The sequence below is a fragment of the Pelodiscus sinensis genome, chromosome 9 (assembly GCF_049634645.1).
Source record: "Pelodiscus sinensis isolate JC-2024 chromosome 9, ASM4963464v1, whole genome shotgun sequence".
In the NCBI taxonomy this organism is placed as follows: domain Eukaryota; kingdom Metazoa; phylum Chordata; order Testudines; family Trionychidae; genus Pelodiscus; species Pelodiscus sinensis.
This window is the reverse complement of record NC_134719.1, coordinates 1,439,002-1,463,935: the sequence shown is the minus strand read 5'-3', so window position 1 is coordinate 1,463,935 and position 24,934 is coordinate 1,439,002. Positions and strand designations below refer to the sequence as shown.

The 24,934-nt window shown below is 53.7% G+C and overlaps 1 protein-coding gene across 1 annotated transcript in view; it reads left to right on the top strand.

Annotated features, from left to right (window-relative positions):
* The window catches only part of ZSWIM5 (zinc finger SWIM-type containing 5), a 162,080-nt gene that overhangs the window by 93,804 nt on the left and 43,342 nt on the right, over positions 1-24,934 (top strand). The window contains exon 2 of the mRNA XM_075935847.1: positions 20,741-21,097. Coding sequence (XP_075791962.1) covers positions 20,741-21,097 — 357 coding nt within the window. The remainder of the gene's footprint in view (positions 1-20,740; positions 21,098-24,934) is intronic.

Here is a 24,934-nt window from a genome sequence, read left to right as displayed (position 1 = left end):
GTTTTTCCCTTTCCCTTCAGTTGTATGGTATCTGTGTTAGCTTCACTTCTTCTTTTCCTTGGTATTTTTGTGTTGGTTCCAGGGGAGGACAAACAGCTTTTTCCGTCGCTGTCTGTCGGCAGGTTTTTTAGTTTTTTAAATGTGGCGTTTTTGTTTTGGGGTTTTAGCCGTATTGGCCCGGTGATCGAGTTTGTCATTCTGCCGTGTCATTTTCGAGGTTTGCACTGCACCAGACGCAAAGGAAGGTGACTGCAGTGTAGTCTGTGGATTGAATAACAATGTTTCCCTGCAAAAAATCTGCTAATCAGATGTTTTTAATCAGAAACATGCATTTTAGGGAGGCAGCTCACCTCCAATACAAAGACTGGATGGATCAGACTTCACTGGTTATCAGTTTATAGCCTTTTATTATTCTGAAGATTTCTGAGCAATGGAGTAAGTTTGACCTTTCAATATAAAATAGAGCTGACACATTCCAGTATGTTGCATCCCCCACGACATGCTGCTCCAATTCAAGTTTCCTCTGTAAAAGAACCTGGTTTCTTCCTCGAGGCTTTTTCACAATCGCCATCTTTTCCATGGGGACAGGTGGCCAAGACTTCCAAGTTTTGGACTTCCTCAGTCCTACCTCTGAGTAGCCGGAAGGTTCACACTGGGGCAAGTTTGCTTTTCATTTACAAGTCCAGCCATGACACTGTGGTTGCGGAGGGGGGCAGAAGTAGATGATTTCCTGCTAATCAAACGTGATCCGAACTCTGCCGGATGAACTGTTCAGCCAGTGAAGAATCGAGACATTCCCATCTTGTTAGCACGCTCTCATTTCTTTTAGATGTTTCTGTAGCACCCGTGTGAGTTGTGTGCTCCTGAAGTTTGGGAGCTTACCCTGCGGAGGAACGTTAGCCCTGAGTGCTGGGATGAATGTCATTGATCCTGCCGGAGACAATTCCGAAATTCTTTGTTATAATGGGGTTGGCCGACGCGGGAATTTTTTGCCTCTTTGATATTGCACGGGGTCCCCCGCCCCCTCCCCCCCGCGTTGTCCGTAGAATCCTGCCTGTTGCACTTGATCCCACGCTCGGCTGAGCATCCTCAACGGCTTTTAACTTGAGTGGGACTCGAGGGCCCCGGCAAGCTGCTGGAGGGGGCCTGCCATTTGTGAAAGAAGTTTTCTTCTTTGGAAATAGTTCTCATTTATAATTGCAGTATCAGAGCATCTCACGTGTGTGTGTGTGTGTGTGTGTGTGTGTGTGTGTGTGTGTGTGTGTGTGTGTGTGTGTGTGTGTTCGTTTCTGCTTGAAAACCCATCCGTTGGTTGGTAAATAGCTGGCTCCTCCCCACTCTGACTCATGTTTTCATTTGGGCTGGTGCAGTTCATCACTTTTTCCCTGCACACGTTCAATAGCATCAATGATCCTAATATCCACATTTGATCTTCTGCCGTGCCCTCAAAGCACTACACGTTTCACTGAAAATCTGTAGTGCATCTAGACCTTCTTTGGGTGATGGTCCCGGTGTCCACGCACCGGAGTGCATGAGTGTTTCCAAGCCATGTCTGTTGACTCACCTGTGTGTAGTGCGTCTTTTCGGGTTCCCTGCCAAGGATCTAAGGGGCAGAGCAGGTTGACTAGCGCCTAAACCCTTTTTCTAGCAGCAGCGTCTTCTGTCCTTGGTCCTTCTGTTGTCTGGGTGATCTTGTTGAAGTGCACTATCTCCAAGTTCTTCCCACGCACAATCAATGTCTTTATAAAAGATATGTTCATGAAGCCTTCACTTCAATGGGCCTGCAACCCAGCGCTCTCACATTGCAAGGGACAGGTCAGATCTCCACAGATACAAATCTGAGAACTTACCAGTCTCATTGGAACAGAGGATGGTTGGATTAGTTGGTCTGGGTCAGACAAGGGTCCGTCTAACCTGACGTCGCGACTCCAGTACAGGCCAGTGCCGCATGCTTGTGAGGAAAGTAGAATTGTAAATGATTTAGGTACAGATAGGCACCGATAACTAACGGGTGGATACGGAAAATTGTATTTGACCATTTCCGTTGGCTAGCTCAGAATCATTGTTCTTTGTCTCTGTCCTTGTATTTCTTCATCTTGAGTGTAGCGGAGGGGTGGTCAGCCCGCAGACCACGTGTGGCCCGTTGGGATTCTACGTGTGACCCGCTAGATATTTTGTTTGCTGTTGCCCAAATGCAGTTTCCAGATTCCGCTGGAGACCTTGCTCAGTGCTCATACTGCAGACTTCCCTTTTAGGCTTCTGTTGTGCAGAGACTTCACTAGCCACTTGACCGAAGTAGATTTGAAATTGCTCTCTCTTAACACACCTTTACTTTCCCCTTCTCCAGATACAGACCGGTACGAGCATGCACAAGACCCAGTCGATTCACTGTACGCAAAATATCATTGCCCTTCCGGCATCTGAGCCGCTTTCCTCTCTGATTTTGGAGAGCTGAAGGTGCTGAAATCCAACTACCAGCTGGGAAAAGCATCTGTACGCATTGAAAAATGGGCTGGGTGGGGTGGCGTGAATTGATTTGAGATCAAAATTATTTAAATCGCTGATATTAATCATTCATTTAAATCCTCAAGCATGCCGCTGGATTTGAATAATTGATTTTAATTGTGCTTTGCATTTATACTTTTTAGTTACTTTCTAAAGAAAGATTAATTCTCATTGGTTGGTAACCATTCATACATGCTGGTTTGCAATGAAATACAGCCATTACACAACATTTGTTGTCTGTTTTTGAGGGCCAGGGTGATGCACTGTATCTATACATATTTGTTTAAGCAGCTATAGAATGTAACTGACATTTATTTAGATTCCTGGGTTTTTGCATTTTTAATTGTTAGAAAACGGTGAACGAAACCTGTCTTCTTTACTTGATTGATTTTTTACTTGTGGTTGGTTTCAAGCTCTGTTTAGATGGAAATTCAAATTCAATTAAAAACGCCCCATATCAGCATTTTTAAATGTTTTCAATTAATTAAATGGGCCCCAAATTTTCAGGTGCCCTATGCAGCTACATATTCTGCATCGGGCTAAGGATGGAACTGACCTTTCCTCTGCTACTGGCTGTACTCCTCCGGGCCCTTTAATTTATTCTTGGTGTTTGGTATGAGGTTATTGTGGTTTTGTTTTTTGTTTATAAGATAGCTCTTTGGAAGCTGCACCAATATTTGGAGTAGCAGAATTTACTGTAAGGTGGGCAGAATACAGTTAACAGGCAAAATGTGTTAGAAGTGCAGTTTATCATGCAATTCTGCCTCTCATCGTTGTCATACGCTGCTTCCTTTGAGTGTTTGCGTGTGTGCGTTTTGCCCTGTAGCAGTACAACCGCTCCCCGAGTTACGAAAAAGTTCCGGACCAACACTTGGTCTGTAACTCGAAGTGTCCGTAACTCGGATCCCATAGAGTTACATGGCGACCGTGCTGTTCGTAAGCGTGGATCGCCGTTCATAACTTGGATCCGCATTTACGACTGCTTTGGTTGTAAGTGCGGATGGGCCTAAGCGGAGGTGGTCATAACTCGGGGAGTGGCTGTATATCAGACCCCTCAGGGCTTTCCATTGGCCTGTTCTTTGGAGCTGGCGTTTTCCAGTTCATTCTGAAGTGTAGCAATGGTTACTGTGATCTCCCCTCCCTTGCAGCAGAAAGGATCAGATCCGCAAGTCTGGGGCGCTTGGCAGTGAGTGTGTTGGCGTTTTGTGTGACTCTTGGGTTGGGGTCTTGCAGACTGTCACCATTTGGCATGTGTCCTGCTCCGTCTTGCAACCCGTCGCTGTAATTTGAAGAGGGCAGCATCTGATTTAATAACGTTTTCTGTTTTTAACTGATCCCCGTGTGCACGGCCCCCGTGTGCAACCCCGTTCCAGCCCCCTCGTTTTTAGCTGTGCGTACAAGCGGTCGCCCAGGCTAGGGATATAATAGTGTAGTCGATTAACTGATAAGCAAAAGCTTATAGGTTAATGCTATAAATTACATGCATTTCTCCCCTCCCCTTGCCAGTAGATTGTTTAGCAGGCTGGCCAGCAGCCCAGCTCAGTTCTGCTTTGCAACAGGGCCGGGACCTACCACCACTGTGGCTCTGCATTTAAAGCTTATTAGGAGCCGGGTGGGCAGGCAGCCTTGTTCAATTCCAGCTCATGCCGGGTCCGGGAGCTCAGATCCCCTATAGACAGGGGTTGCTGCAACCTCGCACTGCTGCCTTGCGGACCAGCTGCTGCCTCTGATACAGAGGCAGCAGCGCGGAGTGATAGGGGGCTCCACTGGCTGCTGGCCCCACCCCTAGGGACTGTAGATTAGTTGACTAACCGATAATTCTTGAGGTTACTTGACTTTTCAAGTAACCGATATTTCACATCCCTAACCCAGGCACGGCTGTGGTGAGAGGCAAGATGGAAGCAGGAGCAGCCCGAGGCCAGCTGCGGCAGTTGGCGTCCCTGCCTGAATGGCCGTCAGTGACCATGATATCATCATGGGGCGCCCCAGCGCCTCGTGACGTCATCATCAGGCACCCAGACCAGCAGCACCGTAGGCAGCTGCCTAGCTCTCCTAGGCTCACGGGCCGCCCCTGGATGGAAGCCTGTAACGAGAACAAAAGGCCTGGTAAAGTTGCAGACGCAGTAGGGAGGCCGCCCATGAGCACAAACGCCTGGAACGAAAAGGACATGACCGTGCTCCGCAGTAACTGCTTTCCCTCCCAGAAACCCAGAGGCTGGGACAATGGACACAAGGAGAGCACGGCCGATTAACAGGATTATGCAGCCATAACTCAATTTTTATTCAGACGGAGTTGCTGACACTGGGGGTTTTCCCCCGGCAGAACAGCTCCTCTGGGCTGCTGTCTGTGATCTGAATGCTGTTAGCCCTCCCTCCGTGATTCCCTAAGCAAAGTGGAGCCCTTGGCGAGGGAGCCGTATTTGCATACCGCAGGTGTGACTCTGATACAGCGCGGGGGGTATGTGTGTTGGGGGAGGGGGAGGGTTGATTCAATTGTTTTACAATTGAATTGCAAGCGCTGTGCTAATTGGATTGGGGCTTGAAATTCCTGCCACCCCAGACAGTTCAGGTTTGCTGGGTAGAACAAAAGGGTCTCGTTAGTGCTTGAGGTGGTAGATCATCTGTAAAAACAACATCCTAGGTTTTGAAAAGGAATCAGGCACTCGGCTTTAGGATTCTTTTTTTGGTGGTACTGAAGTGTCTGGTGGGGGTTGCATGAATCACCGTATTAAAAAGGCCACACTGAGAACGTCATTAGGTTTCAAACACGCTGAAGAGCAGCTATGCTGAGGGGTTATGATTTTACAGCTTGATAAAGAGCAGTTTCTAATGGAAAACCTCTTATGTATTGTGAGCCAGACCCTCGATTGGTAGAAACGTGGATAGTTCCACAGTAGAGCTCTCCCAGTTTACAGCACCTCTGCTGTAAACTCTTCACGTGTGTGGGCATTTTGTGTGACTCTTGGGTTGGAATCTCATATATAGTAAAAATGTGGAGCTTGGTGCCTGCTCCATTTAGGAATCGGTAGAGACGTACAAATCCGTGGGTAGCTGCATCCGTGGGTGTGAACACAGATACAAATTTTGTATCTAGTACCCTACAAATTTGTGGTTATCCACGGGTATCTGCAGATGTGGATCCCGAGATCCACGGATTCTTGTTGTGGCTGCGGATACAAATGTTGGATCCACGCAGGGCTCTGGTCCAGATTGCTAGTGTAAAACTGAACCTGGTTCCTTGGCACTCGTTCCAGAGATGAACATTTTTCTCACTGATGACTTCTCAGTGCTTATCGCGAACCATGGGATTGCCCAATGCATCTTTTGAGAATAACACCAGAATAAGGTGTTTGTGTTAATTTATGAGCCTGGATTAGGCATTTGGCCTTCCAATGTATCCATTAATGAAAGCCAAGAGAAATCTTACCTGTGATGATCCCCAAGCATTCCTCTCTAATGCCTTGATTCAAAGCAGCTCTGGTCCCCTGCTCTTTGTAGAAACTAACTGCATGCTAATTGACTATTATTCCCCCCCTTCTCTTCCCCCCACCCCATTCGCTATTTGTTTAGAAACTGCACCTTTAATAATGCCATTCATCTGTAGAAGTGAGCTGGGCCCACTAAAGCTCATGATACCATCTACATTTGTTTGTCAGTCTCTAAGGTGCTGCAAAACTATTTGTTTTTTAAGTTTTACATAATGCAGCGTTAGTTTTTATTTCTCTAGGTATTAAGGGGAGCTGTTCTTCGGATTAGACTTCGTCATAAGTTAGAAATGTGTAGAACTCAGTACGGAATAGGGATGTGAAGGGCTAGTTGACTAGTTGCTCCCTTCTTGCTACCTCTGTCAGATGGGCAGCAAGGGGGGGAAGAAGTGGGGCTACGTTGAAACTTGAAGCCTGGGGCCAGACCCCAGGCTCCACAAGGTGCTGCCGGCCAGCTAGGTTGTCCACAAGCTACATGCGGCATTTCGAAGTGGCAGCGTCGTGATCAGCTGACCCTGGGCTCTGTGTGGCGCTTTCACCTTTCCCACTTCAAAGGCGGAGGTGCCCTACCGACCAATCGAATAGTCGATGTCAAATGCTTTGACTATTCGATTAGTCAGTTACCCAACACCTAACATCCTTAGTGCAGAACAAGGTATGACACAGGCGCATAACACGCCTTAGTGAAGACTGACCGTATCTTCCTTTGTCCAAATTCTGTGTGTTGTCTCTACTGTTACAAAGCGGATAATCTGACGCCACTTGCTTTGCTGATGCACTAATGGAGTTCATCAGGCTTGAAATTAGGAAAGCCATTGTGCAGCCAGGGTTTTGTTAGGGTTGTTTTTCCCCCTCCTGTACACTCTCACAAATCTATGTCATCTTAGCAAAAGACCATCTGATTTGCATGTTTGCGCAGATTAAAAATTCATTTTGTCTGTGGGACGACTGATGGACACTGTGGGGGACCCAGGAGATTTTGGGGGTAGGGGACAGAGAGACATCCCAGATTTTTAACAGACAACACAGAACGGGGGTGCTGGGCAAAACAAGGAGCAACCTGAGTCTAATCCCCCCCCCCCCCATTGATTTGAATTTTCTGGGAAAAATGTCCCGGACATGTAACGTTGTCCCTGGCGTGGCGACGTCTTTGAAAAGTTTCCAAGGGCTGGAGTGAAAAGAGAGGCTCGGTTTCAGGCTTCTAAATAAACAAACAGCAAACCCCGGGGATGGATAACAGTGGGAAACCCTGGAAAATTGAGTTAAGACAAGGGCATCTGTGTATGTGAATGCTGGGGATGGGGAAGCTGCATTGTTCTTTAACTCTACTAATGCTGGAACAGATGGGGAGTGAAGGCCACTTCACGCATTAGCTGGCGCAGATAAAGAGCAAAGCCGAGAAGGGCCCTTGTGGCTGATTAGAGGTTAACAGGAATAGAAACCAGCGGATTGACTCTTGATTTGCAGGAGGTGTTCTGGGATAGGAGCAGATGGCCAGGAGAGCGTCCCTCCAGCTTACTCAGCTGCTCAGAGGAGCTTACCATGACCTCTAGCACAAACAAATCTACCTACATCGTCTCGGTTTAAAGCTGCAGTGTAAATTTCTTACCTCCGTCCTTCCCGGATTGCAGCCGCTCTCTTAAGTTGGCAGTCGTCGGTGCTTCCTGTGTTTCGGGCGTGTGTGTGTGTGTGTGTGTGTGTGTGTGTGTATACACAGCTGTAAAAGGGGGAAGGGCTGAACGGTCCCATGCCCGCTGGTTAACATTCTATAACCGAACCCTTCTAATTCAGCCCCATCCCTTTGTTCTGCTCCTGGTTATTCGGGGAGGTTTTGCAAACAAACCCAGTTCCTCCCAGGATTGTCTTCCTGGCTTATTGGCTCCTGGAATCTGAAGCTTGCTTGGTTGGGTGTTAAGGCAGGAAGGGGGGAAAGAGAGAAATGCCGGATAAATAAAGGTGTGGCTGTGTCAGCCTTATTCCAGCCTAATGCCCCGTGCCAAGAACCTGCCCCAGAAGGTGTCCCCAGATCCCAGCCCCTTGGCGTATGCCGTCCATTTGCCACGGGACGAAATTGCTTTCTGAGGTTGAAATTCGTATGAGCGGTCGCTTCTCTAATTGGATCACTCACCACTGAGTTTTGTGTGTTTGCGAGAGAGAAATTACAATTGATTCAGCTTTTTCTCTCCCTCTTTTTTTTTTTTTTTTTTTTTTTGCGCTGAAAAGACACATTTTCTCTGTGTAGCAACACCTGCCGAGGGCGCCTCTGTGAATCCCGGGGAATCAAAAGAGCAGCAAGAAAAGTGGGTTTAATTGCACACATCTTCAGCGGAGTCTTGACGAACAAAAGGCCATCCCTGTGCAGTTTGAAAGGAGCCGGGGGGGAGGCTGCCCGGAGAAGTACTCAGATGATCCACTTTGCCAGAGCATTGTCATGTGCAAATGAGTTCATGAGCCCATCTCCTTTCCAACTGCAAGGTCAGGGACCGAGCAATTGTCAATTTCAGCCGGCTGGAGCAATTGATCTATTAGCTAGAAAGCTTTCTGAGAGCCCACTAACCTCGGTTTCTCACTGTGCACGCACACACAGAGAACGCTTTCTACAAAGCATGTGTATCCATTACAAATATTGACTGGTTTAGGTTAACCCTGGGAACGTTGCTGTTGTGTTTTCTGTCTTGGAAATGTGACCAAGAGTGGGTTATAAATAACACTCAACGCTGCAAGAATTATTCAGTGCTAGTTGCTGGTTTCACCCCATGGAAAAACAAATGGTTTTTCCACGAGGAGCTGCAGTCGTGTGTTTATTAACATCTCGAAGGAGCCTGGATTCAGTTTAGTTTAAAATACTTTCCTGCGACAGCTTGGAAATTCTGAAATATTTTGGGTCACGTTAACCCTGTTTATATGGCGTGGATTGAGGATTGCAGCTGAGTCTGGACACATCTGCTGATTCCCATAAATAGCCACGTTTTCCTTCCCATTTGTTTTTCCAGGTATTTGTCTGTCTAAAGGTTTGGGAGCCTTTGACAGTCTGGGATGCTGCAAAACATCTGCTTATTTGTAGGCCAGCCACTCTGCAAAAAGTGCACACTGCCCTGGAATCGACCTAAACTCCAGGTTGGAAGGGCAATATGTCTGGGAGAAGGGTGGGCAGGACAGGGAAGATGGTGTATGCATCCTTCTTCCTCAAGGTTGATGACAAAGGCCTGGGTAAATCAGCCTCATCCGGGAAAAGCCATCTGATGATGCGTGCCACCTTCTCCATTTATCACTAGTACACGCCTGCTTTCCAGGCAGCGGGGTAATTGGACAGCAGCCGTCATGCTGTAAACACAGAGCTGAAATTGGGTTAGAGTGATTAGCTGGGGGTTGTTGGGGGCTGGGGGCATGGAGGAAGGTGATCTGCTTTGTAAGAGCGATGTGAAGCCGTCCCACTCAATAGCCGCTCCTTGTTGGCCGGCATGCAAAGAGAAATTACCAAGGGTTTCTGGAAGTAGCATATATTGGCTATTGAACTTATAGGTGCTCGCCCAGAAAATTCACCTGGTAGCTATGAAGTTTCTTGACATTTTAACATAGAGGCCACTTGCAGTGTGTGTGTGTGTGTGTGTGTGTGTGGAGCAGGTTTAAAACAAAAAGAATTATTTTTTACACAGCGCACAGTCAACCTGTGGAACTCCTTGCCAGAGGATGTTGTGAAGACCAGGACTTTTACAGGGTTAAAAAAAGAACTAGATAAATACATGAAGGATAGGTCCTAGGGATTTAAATTTAGATTAATTAACTAATCAAATAGTCGATGCGATTTCCATGGACTAGTCGATTAGTCTGTAAGGGTGCCTCCACCTTTGAAGTGTAGCAAGAGCCTTGAGGCAGCAAGAGGGAGAAGCAGCTAGTGGCATCACTAGTTGACTACACAGTATCGCTTATGCTTATCGGATAGTCGACTATTCCCTTCCATCCCTAATAGGCCCATCAACAGCTATTAGCCAGGCTGGGTAGGAATGTTTTCCCTAGTTGCTGTTGGTCAGAAGCTGGGAATGGGTGACGGGGAGGGATCACTGGATGATTCCCTGTTCTCTTTGCTCCCTCTGGGGCATCTGGCATTGGCCACTGTCAGTGGACTGGATACTGGGCTAGATGGGCCTTTGGTCTGACCCAGTCTGGCCGTTCTTATGTTCTTCTATGTAGAGTGTGTGTGTGTGTGTGTGTGTGTGTGTGTGTGTGTGTGTGTGTGGACACATGGGGGGTGTACACGCATGGGGGGTGCCTACACATAGGTGTGTAGGGGTGTGTGTGTGTACACACAGAGTGTGTGTGTGGTGTCAGTCAGGCTCATCTCCTCATTTCAAGCGAGTGTCCAACATGGCCGTCTCCTTCAGGAAACCAAAGACGGTTACATTCTGGAGGCTGGAGAGAAGCTGCCTTCTGAGAAGCGCCCTGGAAGTGCTGGGTTAGAGGGGCTCTCCCTTTGCTGCCCGTGTCATGAATCTGAACCCCCAAGTGGCTAGAACGGCGCTATAGCGACTGGGCCATTTTCCGGAGCTTGGTCTCTGTCCGGCTGGGCATGGCGGTCCAGTGCCCCAAGCTGGGAATGGTTGGGCCTTGATAAATGTTGGCGAAGGGGCTATGCTGGACTGAGTGCCGCCTTGCAGGCCGGGAAATCAAAGAACAAACGTTCCTCAGGGGTCACGGCAACGCTCACCAAAGCTTCCATGTGAATCTCTGTAGTCCGGGAGTGACGCAGAGTCCCTGGTAGAGCTGAGAACGGAGTCCACATGTGGCGCTTTGATGACTCCTCCTCGAGTTTTTCAGGCCTCTGTGAGCAGCGCACACGCTGGAGAGCAGGCAGAGGGTCTTCCTTGCTCCTTGGAGTGCAACTTCCTCTGCTTCGTCTCGAGGAACGTGGGTTGGAAGGTTGGAGCGAAATCAGCGGAGCTGTATTTTGGAATTGTAAAGCCCTCAAACCCCGTGCGTTCTCCTCAAGTCCTGCTCCGAAGCTTTGCACTCGGTCACTTCGCGCCCCTCTGCAGCGAGAAACATCAGATTTTTGTCGGCTCACGTAGAGCTCTTGGGGGGGGTTGAAATTCAGAGCCAGCTTGAAGAAAATCAACGCGGTGGTTTTAATGTTACGTGCGTTCTCAGTCTGGTAACTGGTACCTGTGGCAGCTTGGTATTCCCGGCTTTTAAAGGGTCCCACCACGAGACACGCGTTTGTAAAGATTTTGCCAAATGTAACTTTCACATTTTCTTCAGGCTTTGTTTCTGAGATGGACCCAATTGGGCAGTTTGCGACGGCAGTTGCCGCCGAGTGTGTCGCGCGCATGCGTTCGGTTGTCGACAGCTGGGTGTGCATCATCACTCTGGGTTAAGGTCTCCAGCTCTGCTGGTGAAACCAGAGGGGTTTGAAGGGCCAGATCAAGGAATGGCAGCATGGCCTTTAAGAGCGGTTGTGTTGACTGGCCGACTGGCCACAACCCTGCTAGAAGACAACCTCGTTTGTTGTGTAGAGCAGCCATGCCAGGGCTGAGCCGACGGCTTATAAGCCCCATAAGGAGAAGGTTGCGAGCCCACTAAGCCTTTTTCAAAAGCCCTGGATTACGGAATATTTAAGTGCTGCTGGTAGAGTTTGGGAGGAACGCCCAACGTCAGATGGCTCTGGAGAGACTTCTAGGGTTGTTTTGAAATCACAAACGAACCTCTAAAATCCGGGATGCTCTGGTCCAACCGTATCTGTGGCCCAGCAGGACCAGAGAGCCCAAGCTGGCCAGGTTCAGGGGCTGGGCTGGGGGTGGGGTACGCAGCCCCAGCCGGGGCCGGGAGCAGAGCTTGGTGGGGGGCTGGCACCCAGAGCAGAGGCAACAGCTGAGAGGGGAGCTTTGACCTCAGCTGGTCCGGCAAACTCCGGGTTCAGGACCATTCAGGTCCTGAGAGTTCCGGACCAGGGAGGTCCCACCTGTGCCAAAGGGGAAGTCACGAGCTCGGAATCGGGAAATGCCAAACGCTGAGATGCAGAATTCTTCAAGTGTTATTTTTTGGCCCATGGATTCTATCCTGCCATTCTGTCTACCAGCAGTGTCTCCTTCTCCGCCTCTTCTAGCAACAGTGAATGGAGGAAAGGTCCCCCGCCCCCAGCCTCCTACCTTCATGGCTGCTTGTAGTAATTGCCGCTCTGTGTAGAAGTGGCTGGGTTTCAGTTTGAAATCTGTCAAGCCTGCTCCGTAACTGAACGGAAGGGTGGCTGTTTGCAGACGGAAACAATGCCTTATCCTAGGCTGGTGTCCAGATCGTAGCGAGCTGGGCCAGGAAATCCAACCCCAAACGAATAAGCATGAATAAGCACGATCCGCTGGCTCTCGCTGTGGTAGGGACTGTGCATAGACAAGAGCCTGCTAGAAACACACAGAGACGGAGCTCCGCGCGGCCCTTGGTTGAGGTTGTCTTACTACCCCCAGTTCATTTGGTAGGTAAACAGCGGTTACTGATCTACCGATCCCGCCCGGTGTGATTTAAGCATTTGTCCCCCTGCCTAGCGCAAACTTTATACCAGCCTCATTGAAACACCCTGCGCCATTCTGTGACCTCGCAGTGACCCGAAATGGATGAATTTGTGTATGCACGGAGCGCCTGTTGTGTGTTACGGATTGGGAAGTTGCCATCATATTTCAAGCCTTAGCATACAATTCCCCAAATACTCAACGGGGGCAGGGAGGAAGCAGGTTATGAGCCAAACTGCAGCTGTTGCTTAGGCAGGTTAGGCGTGGATGAAATCTGACAAGACCTTAATTCCGACAAGGAGAATTAATTTGTCCGTGATTTTCAAACCCTGGCACTGTCGCTGGGCTGGCAGCAAATCAAACACTAGGTTAGTTTGTGTTAAATGCATGTTTGGAGCAGCAGTCCTAGATAAGCATTCCACTATGAGATGGGTCTTACACTGAATTGCGGAGCCAAATATCGGCCGCTTCTGCGTTACTCGAGCCAGGGTCGAGCAGCAAAGGGGAACAGCAAGTGACTGCTTTGGAGCATGGCCATTTTCCATCCTCCTTGGGGGCGGCGAGCGAGAGAATGCGGTGATGCTGTGGTCGGGGTGGGATGCATCTCACGTCTGCCGCCTACGCCATTAAAAAGTCCTTCTCCAGCTAGAAGCTGAGATGACGGCATACTTTGAACCGGTGGCGTTTGCGGAGAGGCGTGGGGGATGGGCCAGTCCCCTGCCCTCACGGCAGGATCAGGCAGCATCTAGATCATGGGTTCCCAAAGTGGGGGGCGTGAAGAAATTCCAGGGGGGGCAGCCAGGCGACCCAGCCCTCCCCCCCGTTCCCCACCGTCAACCCCCCCCCCCCCAAGTTTTGCTGCTGGTTTTGTGAGTGCCTTTTTTTTTTCCCCCTCCACAAGTTTTGCTGCTATTGGGGCATGGACACATGAGGGTGTCTCAAAAATCTAAAAGGGGGCATGATACTGACAAGTTTGGGAACCGCTGATCTCGATCATTCCCGACAGGTGTCTGTCCAACCAGCTCTTGAATATCTCCAGTGGTGGAGATTCCACAACCTCCCTGGGCAATTTATTCCAGTGGTTAACCATCATGACGGAAGATTTTCCTCATGTCCAACCTAAACCTCCCTTGCTGCAGTTTAAGCCCATTGCTTCTAGTCCTGTCACCAGAGGCCAAGGGGAACAAGTTTTCTCCCTCCTCCTTGTAACCCCCTTTTAGCTACTTAACGCAGGAGACGGCGCTCGTGAGGGGGTCTGGTTTGGATTGGCACCTCGTGTGTGTGGAACGGCGCCAAAGATTCTCAGCTTAGATTGCCCGTTTACGTCTCTTTGCAGAGGCTGGAGAGCACGCCCTTAGCTCCCCCCCCCCCCAAAGTGTGGAACGTACTGGTTCTCTGCCCAGTCGTGGCCTGGCTGTGACCAAGCCGAGCTGAGAGAGGTCAGACAGCAGCTGGAGCCGTCCCAGACCCAACTGGGGATCACGTTCCAACCCGGTTCCCAAGCGAACGAGAGTCACTTTGTTCTTGCCCCTCACAAAGCCGCCAATGCAGTTCAGTAGCGGCTGCCCAGGACTAGAAATGGCGCCGCTCACAACGGAGGCAGCTTTGACAGAGCGAGGACCGTGCATCTGTGCGGTCACACCCTTGCCCTCCCACGTATCAAACTCCCTCTTGAGTTCCCCATTCCTGGGCCCGGGCTTAGGGGTGTTAAATTGCGGTTACCTGACTAATGGCGCAGTTGTTACAGTTTGTACCGGCTACGCGATTCGTCGATAGGGCCGCTCTGCAGAGCCTCCGCGGGGGTAGCTCCAGGAGCCGGCTTGAGCCAGGACTGAGCAGTCCCGGCTTGTGCGGGCTCCGGGAGCCACCCGCGCTGCGGCTCTGCATTTTAAATGCGGTAAGAGCCACCGGGAGCTTCCTACATTTAAAATGCAGACTCAGCGTCCCAGACCAGCACGAGCCGGGCTCCTGGCTCGCACTGAGTCCAGCAGCCTCTGTCGGTGGGCGGGCGGCTCAGCTCCCCACCGGGACCCCCTGTGAACAGGGGTTGCTGCTGGAGTAGCCCCTGGCCACGATGAGCTTTGGTCTGCCACGGGCAGAGGCTGCTTTGCACCAGCCTCCCCTATCTCCCTCTCCCCCCTGCTGCCTCTGGTAGAGGCAGCGGGGGGAGGGCAGGTGGCACCCCTGGCTCCCCTCTCCCCCTTTGCTGCCCCTTATAGAAGCAGCAAAGTGGTGGGGGAAAAGGGTAGTTGATAGGCCAGGCAGCTGCCTGATCAGCTAGTTGGCTGCTCACTAGCATCCCCAGTGTTCTGCACATGTGGCCTGTGTCCCTTCCCTGCCGTGCCACGCTGGCGTGCGTCGGCCCTGCGTTGGTGAAGGCTCTGCTCGGCAGCGCTGTCGTGTCCAAGAAGGGTGGTTTATTTCCTTTGGGAAACGAGCTCTCTGAGGCTACGTCTACACCGCGGCGCTATTTGGGGATCCTGGAGTAACCCGAAATAGCCATCCCGCGTCTTCACAAGAAGGCCGTTCTTTCGAAAGACCACGGGTTCAGACCACGGGTTCAGACCACGGGTTCAGACCACGGTTTTCCAGGGTAAAGCAAGTAGCTCTCGTACGTTAGTGGCGTTCTTCTAGGTTTACACCCGGTAACTGATGGTCCCCTGTCAAGCAGGCATTCCAAGGCAACAGGCATGACTAATAATTAGGCTTAAAGTTTGTTGGTTTTTGTAATGATAAAGAACATTGTGTCATGTCCTTGCGACCCCTTCAGAAAGGAAGCGGGCAGTGAAACCGAGGCACTGGCCCAGGCCCCCAGCCCAAAGCTGTGGTAAAACGCAAACCCTTGGGAGCTGATCCTTGGGATGTACATGGCAAGGCTGTGCCAGGAAGGATCCGTGCGGCGTTGGGCCGAGATGGTTGGTGAATGCATAGGCCCCCGTTCCTTCGGCGTACAGAAACCCCTGGCCCAATCCCGCGCTCCAGCCCGGACTGGAAATGAGAGCCAGAAGGAGCCTGCTCTCCTCTTAGTTTTGAAGTTGGCTGTTCCCGAATTAGCCGCTTTTATCGACCACATGGGCTGGGCTGGAGGCGAGCGGAGGCCTGCTGCAGGTTTTCCCTCTCCCTGGTTCTAAAGCGAAAGCAGGCCTCCTTGACACTTAATCAGATTCAAATGTGGTTCTGGCATTGCTTTAAAGAGACTGGCAGTGAATAGCCGGGTTTGATGCCCTTTATTAAAACCCTCTGGTAGGCTTGGTCTCGGAAAGCCAAAGTGAGGGCTGGCAAACGCACAAGGGTTTTCTGCAGTTAATGTATTTTAATCTTCTCCCTCCCTCTTGTGCTCTTTCCTCGTTAATTGTAACCCTTTCAGCTGCCTGCTCCGAGGGGATGGCGGGCTCCGGGAAGGCTTCCGTTCAAATAGGTTCCTGGGATGATGAGGGCTCTGGTGATGCAGGCAACGTGAGCAGCCTCCCAGGGAAGGGAGGTAAAGCTGTGACTGAGGCACGCGTACTGCGAGTCGGATTCTTGGGTCCCACGCCGGGCAAGTCTGTTAACCTCCCTGGGCCTTGGTTTTCTCGCACGGGAGGCAGAGAGGAGAGGGGATAAATGCACGTACATTTTGCCTCCCTGCTGCCCTATGTAGGCATTGTGGGCCAGGACTTCCAAAGGCGGCTGGTGAGTTTGGGTGCTTTGATTCCTGGGGGCCCGCCATGAGACCCCTTAAATGGGCCTAATTTTTGGAAGACTCAGCTGCTCAGGGCTTTCTTACAGCGAGGGCCCTAACAGTGGCCTCCGGTTGTGCCCCCAGGATCACCCGAAATAGCTATCCCGCGTCTTCACAGTAAGCCCGTTCTTTCTTCCACAGGGCTCTCTATTCCGACATCCCTATCAACCGCATTCCACGAAGCGTAAGAGACGTTTCAGAATAGCAGGTTATTTTGAAATTGGGTGCTGTGTAGCGAGCGCCCAGAGAAGCCATTTCGAAGTACACTTGAAATAAGCTACACAATTGGCACAGCTCAAATTGCGTCGCTTATTTCGAGCTACGGTGCAGTGTAGACGTAGCCTGACAGACCCTGTGTATCTTAGCTCCCACCTTCATTTCCAAAGGAGATGACACTATAGCATGGGTTCCCAAATGGGGGGGGCGTGCCCCCCCGTGGGTATGTGAAGAAATTCCACAGGGGATATGAGGCGACTCAGCCCCTCCCACCCCATCAAGGTTTGCTGCCCTGGTTAGTTCCTTTTTTTTTTCTTCTCAACAAGTTTTGCTGCTATTTTTTTGGCGGGGGGGGGCCGTGAGGGTGTTTCAAAAATCAAATAGGGGGGCGTGATGCCGAAACGTTTGGGAACCACTGAGCGCCAGGACTGGTGGCCGTAAAAAAAACTTTCTGGGACCACGGGAAACTTGGCCACACCCATGAAAAGTGGACATCCGGCTAACTCCGATCGTGCCGGACCATGGATGTTTCTGGACCAGAGAGTTCTGGATTAGAGAGGTTCAACCTGTACAGTCTTTCCTCCATAACGTCACACCCCTTTACTGGGCCCCAGAAGGCCTTCCTCAAATCCCCGTTTCTGACCCGTGGTCTCCTGAGACTGTTCTTGTCTTTCACTCTTTTGGCCTGAGACGTAATTCTTTGTCCTCTTTGCTGAATTGCGGGGAGGAGGGAGAGAATGTTCGTGGCTCAAGGGGCCCTGCTGTCAAATGCGTTTGCCAAGTGCCATGCAGACCTGCGCACATAGATCCCAAATAGCAAGGAATATTTGATTCCTCTGTTTCTGACCCCTTAGAATTGGCGATGCTCTTGGTGTTAGGCCTTTCCCGGTTGACCCGAGGAGAGACGAGTGTGTTTTCTCAGTAGCAAATGAGCATTTTGGCTAGGCAGGGTAATATTACATCCTGCCTGTGTCTGTGGACATGCAGGGCTCGCTGCAGGCTTGTGTGCCAGGCAGGGATGCTGCGTAGCCGCAGGCCAGAAATTCCATTGATGCTTGGCTCCCCGGCTCCGAGAGGCATGTCATTCATTGAACAAACCGACAGAGGTTTAAAGTTCACGGAGAAGCAGAAAAAGCTGCTCAGCATAATGCGCGAGCCACCTTTTCTTGGTGGAGGGTCAGTTCCCAGCATGCTTTGGGCCGGTGCCTTTTGCCCCAGCCCATCTGAAAAGCGTGTGTGCCCCGTGGTATCCAGAAGCAACCTAGCTGGTGGGGAGAATGAACGGGAACCTACGTGGTGTTAACAGTGGCCTTGGGTGCATGGAACAGGTGGCTGGTTCCGCTTGACGCCAGTGGGTGTGGGTGGTAAAAGCCATGGAAATAACATGTCACCAGGCATGCAGGGCTTACTTAAAAACAACGGGGCGTCCCGGAGCACCTTAGAGACGAATAAAAATATCTGTGGTATCCTGAGTTGTTTGTGGGCAATCCCACTTCCGGAGATGAACTTGAGCAGAGAAAAAAGGGAGGACTCTGAGAATTTATAACAGAAGAAGAAAGGAGAGGGGAAAAGGGAGCCTGTGAATTGTAGTGCCAGTGCTAATGAGGCTAATTGATGTCTTTGTTCAGGCCTAGGGAAACAGTGTCAGATTTGTATATGGAGGTCAATTCCGCTGGCTCGTGAAATGCCTTTGTAGAAGAACGGTTGCTTTTAACTCCATGATCGTCTGCCCAGGCAGGTGAAAATATTCCCCACCTGATTTCTGTGTGTTACTATTTCTAATACCCGCTTTGTGTCCATTGATCCTTTCTCGCAAAGACCGTCCAGTTTGGCCAGTAGCAGAGAGGCATCGCAGGCACTTGCTGGCATAAATTCTGTTAGTGGATGTGCAGGTGTCTGAACCCTTGCTGTGATCAGGTCCAGTGAAGGTGTCGTTTGTGTAGCTGTGTGGACAGAGTTGCAGGTTCCTGAGTGAGTGTGTTTGAAGTGCGATGCGACACTCCTTGTTGTTTTTAAAGTGACAGACTGACCCGGCGACCCTCTGAGACTCGGGGAATAAGTGTTTGCAAGACAGGGCCCTGTGTCCTTAAGGAAAGTCAGAGGCGGTCCCTGGAAGAAGGGATGTAAAAAGAGTTGAAAGCACCGACTGTGTAACCAAGTGGGATTTCGTCGGTTACACGGTTAAACAGGCTCCGCGGGCTGCCAGCCCTGTGGGAGTTCAACCATTAACAGGACCCGATCCACACCCGTTTACTGGTTCACCGGTTAAACTCTTACATCGCGAGGCGGAAGACTGGACCCTGCACAGAACGGCTCTGTGGTTTTCCCTTAGACTCAGCTGTTAAATCAGCGATGGGCAGCCCAGGCGAGTGAGGGGGCCGCGGGAGGGGCCCTGCCTCATCCCAGGGGGCCGCAAGATTGTCAGAACCAAGCCAGCCTCCCGGGCTGGGGCAGCGTTGCTCACTGCGCGTGCGTCCCTAGAATTTGTGGGAGGTGCCGATGGAGCCTTAGCCGCGCTGTGATTGGCTGCAGAGGGAGGGCCTGGCTCTCACCGTTAGTGTGCCGAGCAATCAGCTTGCACCTCGCTGCTCGTGGCCTGGCTTTAGGCGCATGTCACTTCAATAACATGGGAAGGAAAAAATCACACGGAGAGAAACCAGCAGAATCTGGCAACCCTGCGTGTGGGCAGCAGCAAACAAAAGGTCCCGCCAGCCCCATGCAGAACCCTGATGGGCCGCGGGCAGGCCACCACGGTTAGGGCTGGTTGTGGGTCTGGGTGGTTTAAAGTGTGTCATTCCAAGTAGAGCCGCCCGGGTGGCATGTGCCCTGGGCCGGGCTTGGTCTGTAGCTTTCCAAGGGGGAAGGCATGTTACAGCCTCGCCGGCAGGCAGGGCCTGTACCAACAGAGATGCTCTAATGCCGTGTCTGTGCCCTCCAGTCTGGATGCTTGAGGTTGAGCACTGAGAAGACAGGGCACAGTGACTGTGAGCAGGGGCAGAGAGCGGCACCAGCCTGTGGAGCTGGCTGGTTCTTGGCTGGCGTGTCGTCCTGGAATGATGCAGGACGAGACAGCATCCTGCTTTGAACTAGGGCTCACCAGATGAAATGAATAGGCAGCAGGTTTAAAACAAACCAAAGGAAGCTTCTCTTCACACAGTCAACCTGTGGAACTCCTTGCCAGAGGATGTTGTGAAGACCAGGACTTTAACAGGGTTCAAGAAAGAGCTAGATAGATTCATGAAGGTTACCAGCAGTATTTACTAGCCAGGATGGGTAGGAATGTTGTCCCTAGCCTCTGGGTGTCAGGGGCTGGAAATGGGTGACAGTGGAGGAATCACTTGATTACCTGATTCTGTTCCCTCCCTCTGGGGCACCTGATACTGGCCACTGGGGCAGACAGGACACTGGGCTGGACGGACCTTTCGTCTGACCCAGTCTGGCCGTGCTTATCCTATCTACGAGCTGGGGCTGTAAAAAAAAAGCGAACTGTGTAACCGCTAAGCATCCTAGTGGTTACACACTGCGGGCTGTATATGGCAGAGCCCGCAGCGACGCCTCCGCAGTAGGGAGGGAACCATGTGTAATTAGGGGGGGCAGGGCGACGCCTCCACTCCCAGGGAACCATGTGTAATCGGGGCGGGGGGGAGGGCGGAGCCGGGGCTGCTCAGACCGGCCGTCACAGTAACTCCTGCCTGTGGTGGGACCTGTGGGGCTGAAACAACCGTCTGCTCGGGGCAGGTGGGGAGCTGCTCCAGCCCCTCCCGGTGACCTGGTTAACGTCTCCCATCCCTGCTCCGAGCTCTCGCCTCCGTCCTGCCTGCGCTGCCGACTCGTTCCGTTCCCACTCACCTTTGTGGCATCCGTGGCAGGTGTCCCCTCAGGAGCCACCTTCAAATGCCGCCTTAACACGTCTTCGCCCCGCCTCCTTCCAAACCGTGGCCACCGGGAAGCTGCTGTGTGCAGGGGTGGGTGCCTGGCATGCTGACCGATGTCTCATTTGTTCCTGTGCTCCCCTGTCCAGGTGGGTGTCTCCCGCTGCCGCCTCTCGCCTTAGATGATAAGCCCCTTGGGAAGGCGTTGTCTGTTCGGTTTGTGCAGCGCCTAGCGCCGCAGGGCCGTGGCTGCTGGGAGCGGCCAGAACACAAATAGTGATGCAGTCCAGCAATGCAGGCCTCCCAAAACCGTTCCACATGGGATGCTCTTGACGTTTGCCAGCGTCGCTGCATTTCAATGCCATCAGCATTCCAGAGTGTGTCTGTGTCGCTGCCTCTTTGCCCGGCTAACCTTGCCTCTCTGGTTTCTTCCTCTCCCCCCAGGATTCCACCTGAGCGGGACAGTCACGGAGCCGGCCACGGCCACCGAACCAGAGATGACCTACAAAGTCGCCATCAGCTTCGACCGCTGCAAGATCACTTCCGTGACGTGCGGCTGCGGGAACAAGGACATTTTCTACTGCGCGCACGTGGTGGCCCTGTCGCTGTACCGGATCCGCAAGCCAGAGCAGGTCAAACTCCGTCTTCCCATCTCAGAGACCCTTTTCCAGATGAACAGGGACCAGCTGCAGAAGTTTGTTCAGTATTTAATCACGGAGCACCACACCGAGGTCCTGCCGACGGCCCAGAAGCTGGCCGACGACATCCTCTCCTCCAACTCGGAGATCAACCAAACACACGGTAACGCCCGCGGCGTGTCGGGTGACTTGCGGCGCCACCTGCAGCTCTCACGAGGGCGGGGGCGGCCTTCGTTAGTGCCTGGCCTGTCAGTGCTGCCCAGAGCGAGACAAAGGGGCACGCATGAAATTGACGAGTAGGCACGTGAGTTAGGAACACGTGGGCGTGGGGCACTTTGGATCTGCTTTGCTCTCTGTGGCTGGCTGCGGGTTTTTATTCGTTGACCAGCGGGTCGCGCAGCCAAGGTGCAACTCAGGGCCGCAGACGATGTGCGGTAAATAGCGCAGATCCAAGGGGGCGGAGAGCACTCAAGGCGGGAGAGGGCTGCGTGGGCGTCTCCTGTAAGGAGGCCTGTGGTGTTCTGAGCTGCCTGCTGTCCAGTTGTGGCTGCTGAACCAGACCAGATCTGCAGCGTTATTAGCACGCACGGCACGCCGGAGGCCACCAGCCACGCACAGCCGTCAATGGAGCTCGATGGAAAATGCATCTTGAACAGCAAGGCCTAAGCCAAGGAACCTAGGACAGTCTGCGGCCTGCACCGCAAGGGGATCTGTGTCCAAGGGCCTGACGCCAGAGAGGCCGCCCATGGCTGACGCTGGAAGAAATCTGAAGTGGGCTGAGTCTGTTTTCCCACACCCTGCCCGTCCTTGCTAGAACCCAGGCTAGCTTAAGGCAATCTCGCCGCCTGTTCTTGAAGCTGGGTGGTTTACAAATGTCCCCATTTTTGTAAAACTCACCCGCCTCTTTGGGAAGTTGATTCTGTTCCCCTGAAAGTTCCAGCCTATGGCTACACTTCATCCAGGATGGGCAAAATCTGGGAGCCCCGGGTACGGGGGCCGTGTGTTCTCTGCATGCTGGGGGAGGACGGAGGAGTTCTGCACATTGCACAGCACAATCTCGCGGCTCCCATTGGCCAGAAACCGGCCAATAGGAGCTGCCTGGGCTAAGTCCCTCCCCTGCCCCGGCTCACGACACGCAGAGGGTCCATCTGGGCTGCTGGCCCAAAGCCACCGAAGTGAGCGACTCCCGGCCGGAGCCTGCCTCTGGCTTCCCAACTGCCCCTTCTGCACCTCTGCCCCCGGTCACAACCCAGACCCTGCACCTCTGCCCCCGGTCACAACCCAGACCCCCTGCACCTCTGCTCCTATGCCCAGACCCAGACCCTGCACCCCAAACCCTACGCCGCCTCACCCCCTCCTCCCGGTCACTGCACCCCAAACCCTACGCCGCCTCACCCCCTCCTCCCGGTCACTGCACCCCAAACCCTACGCCGCCTCACCCCCCCTCCCGGTCACTGCACCCCAAACCCTACGCCGCCTCACCCCCCCTCCCGGTCACTGCACCCCAAACCCTACGCCCCCTCACCCCCTCCTCCCGGTCACTGCACCCCAAACCCTACGCCGCCTCACCCCCTCCTCCCGGTCACTGCACCCCAAACCCTACGCCGCCTCACCCCCTCCTCCCGGTCACTGCACCCCAAACCCTACGCCGCCTCACCCCCTCCTCCCGGTCACTGCACCCCAAACCCTACGCCGCCTCACCCCCTCCTCCCGGTCACTGCACCCCAAACCCTACGCCGCCTCACCCCCTCCTCCCGGTCACTGCACCCCTAACCCTACGCCGCCTCATACCCCCTCCCGGTCACTGCACCCCAAACCCTACGCCGCCTCATACCCCCTCCCGGTCACTGCACCCCAAACCCTACGCCGCCTCATACCTCCTCCCGGTCACTGCACCCCAAACCCTACGCCGCCTCATACCCCCTCCCGGTCACTGCACCCCAAACCCTACGCCGCCTCATACCCCCTCCTGGTCACTGCACCCCAAACCCTACGCCGCCTCATACCCCCTCCCGGTCACTGCACCCCAAACCCTACGCCGCCTCACCCCCTCCTCCCGGTCACTGCACCCCAAACCCTACGCCGCCTCACCCCCCCTCCCGGTCACTGCACCCCAAACCCTACGCCGCCTCATACCCCCTCCCGGTCACTGCACCCCAAACCCTACGCCGCCTCACCCCCCCTCCCGGTCACTGCACCCCAAACCCTACGCCGCCTCACCCCCCCTCCCGGTCACTGCACCCCTAACCCTACGCCGCCTCACACCCCCTCCCGGTCACTGCACCCCTAACCCTACGCCGCCTCACCCCCCCTCCCGGTCACTGCACCCCTAACCCTACGCCGCCTCACCCCCTCCTCCCGGTCACTGCACCCCAAACCCTACGCCCCCTCAACCCCTCCTCCCGGTCACTGCACCCCTAACCCTATGCCGCCTCACCCCCTCCTCCCGGTCACTGCACCCCAAACCCTACGCCGCCTCAACCCCTCCTCCCGGTCACTGCACCCCTAACCCTATGCCGCCTCACCCCCTCCTCCCGGTCACTGCACCCCAAACCCTACGCCGCCTCATACCCCCTCCCGGTCACTGCACCCCAAACCCTACGTCGCCTCACCCCCCCCCGGTCACTGCACCCCAAACCCTACGCCGCCTCATACCCCCTCCCGGTCACTGCACCCCAAACCCTACGCCGCCTCATACCCCCTCCCGGTCACTGCACCCCAAACCCTACGCCGCCTCATACCCCCTCCCGGTCACTGCACCCCTAACCCTACGCCGCCTCACCCCCCCTCCCGGTCACTGCACCCCTAACCCTACGCCGCCTCATACCCCCTCCCGGTCACTGCACCCCTAACCCTACGCCGCCTCACCCCCCCTCCCGGTCACTGCACCCCTAACCCTACGCCGCCTCATACCCCCTCCCGGTCACTGCACCCCTAACCCTATGCCGCCTCACACCCCCTCCCGGTCACTGCACCCCTAACCCTACGCCGCCTCACACCCCCTCCCGGTCACTGCACCCCTAACCCTACGCCGCCTCACCCCCCCTCCCGGTCACTGCACCCCTAACCCTACGCCGCCTCATACCCCCTCCCGGTCACTGCACCCCAAACCCTACGTCGCCTCATACCCCCTCCCGGTCACTGCACCCCAAACCCTACGCCGCCTCACACCCCCTCCCGGTCACTGCACCCCTAACCCTACGCCGCCTCACCCCCCCTCCCGGTCACTGCACCCCAAACCCTACGCCGCCTCATACCCCCTCCTGGTCACTGCACCCCAAACCCTACGCCGCCTCATACCTCCTCCCGGTCACTGCACCCCTAACCCTACGCCGCCTCACCCCCTCCTCCCGGTCACTGCACCCCAAACCCTACGTCCCCTCACACCCTCTTCCCGGTCACTGCACCCCAAACCCTACGTCCCCTCACGCCCCCTCCCGGTCACTGCACCCCAAACCCTACGTCCCCTCACCCCCCCTCCCGGTCACTGCACCCCAAACCCTACGTCCCCTCACCCCCCCTCCCGGTCACTGTACCCCAAACCCTACGCCGCCTCACCCCCTCCCGGTCACTGCACCCCAAACCCTACGCCGCCTCGCACCTCCTCCCAGTCACTGCACCCCAAACCCTACGTCGCCTCACACCCCCTCCCGGTCACTGCGCCCCTCCGTTCATATCATGGAAGAGTGCGGCCCTCGACCACTTACCAAATCTGGGAGTGGCCCCCATCAAAAAGTATTGCCCACCCCTGCTTTGCATGGGACTTTCAGGACGTATTTCCTAATCTCCCCCTCCCCCATCCCCATTTCTTCCTGGTCTCATCCAGCTGAAATCCCCCAGGTGCTGAGCTGTAGCCCTTTCCGTGGCCTTCGAGTCGGGGGAGGCTTTCAGCCTTATGGCAGGGGAGGGCAAATACCAGCCTGCGGGCCGGATCCGGTGCTCTGGGGTTAGCCCCTGGCGGGCCGCCCCCTCTGTATTGACCTACACAGAACCGGGAATC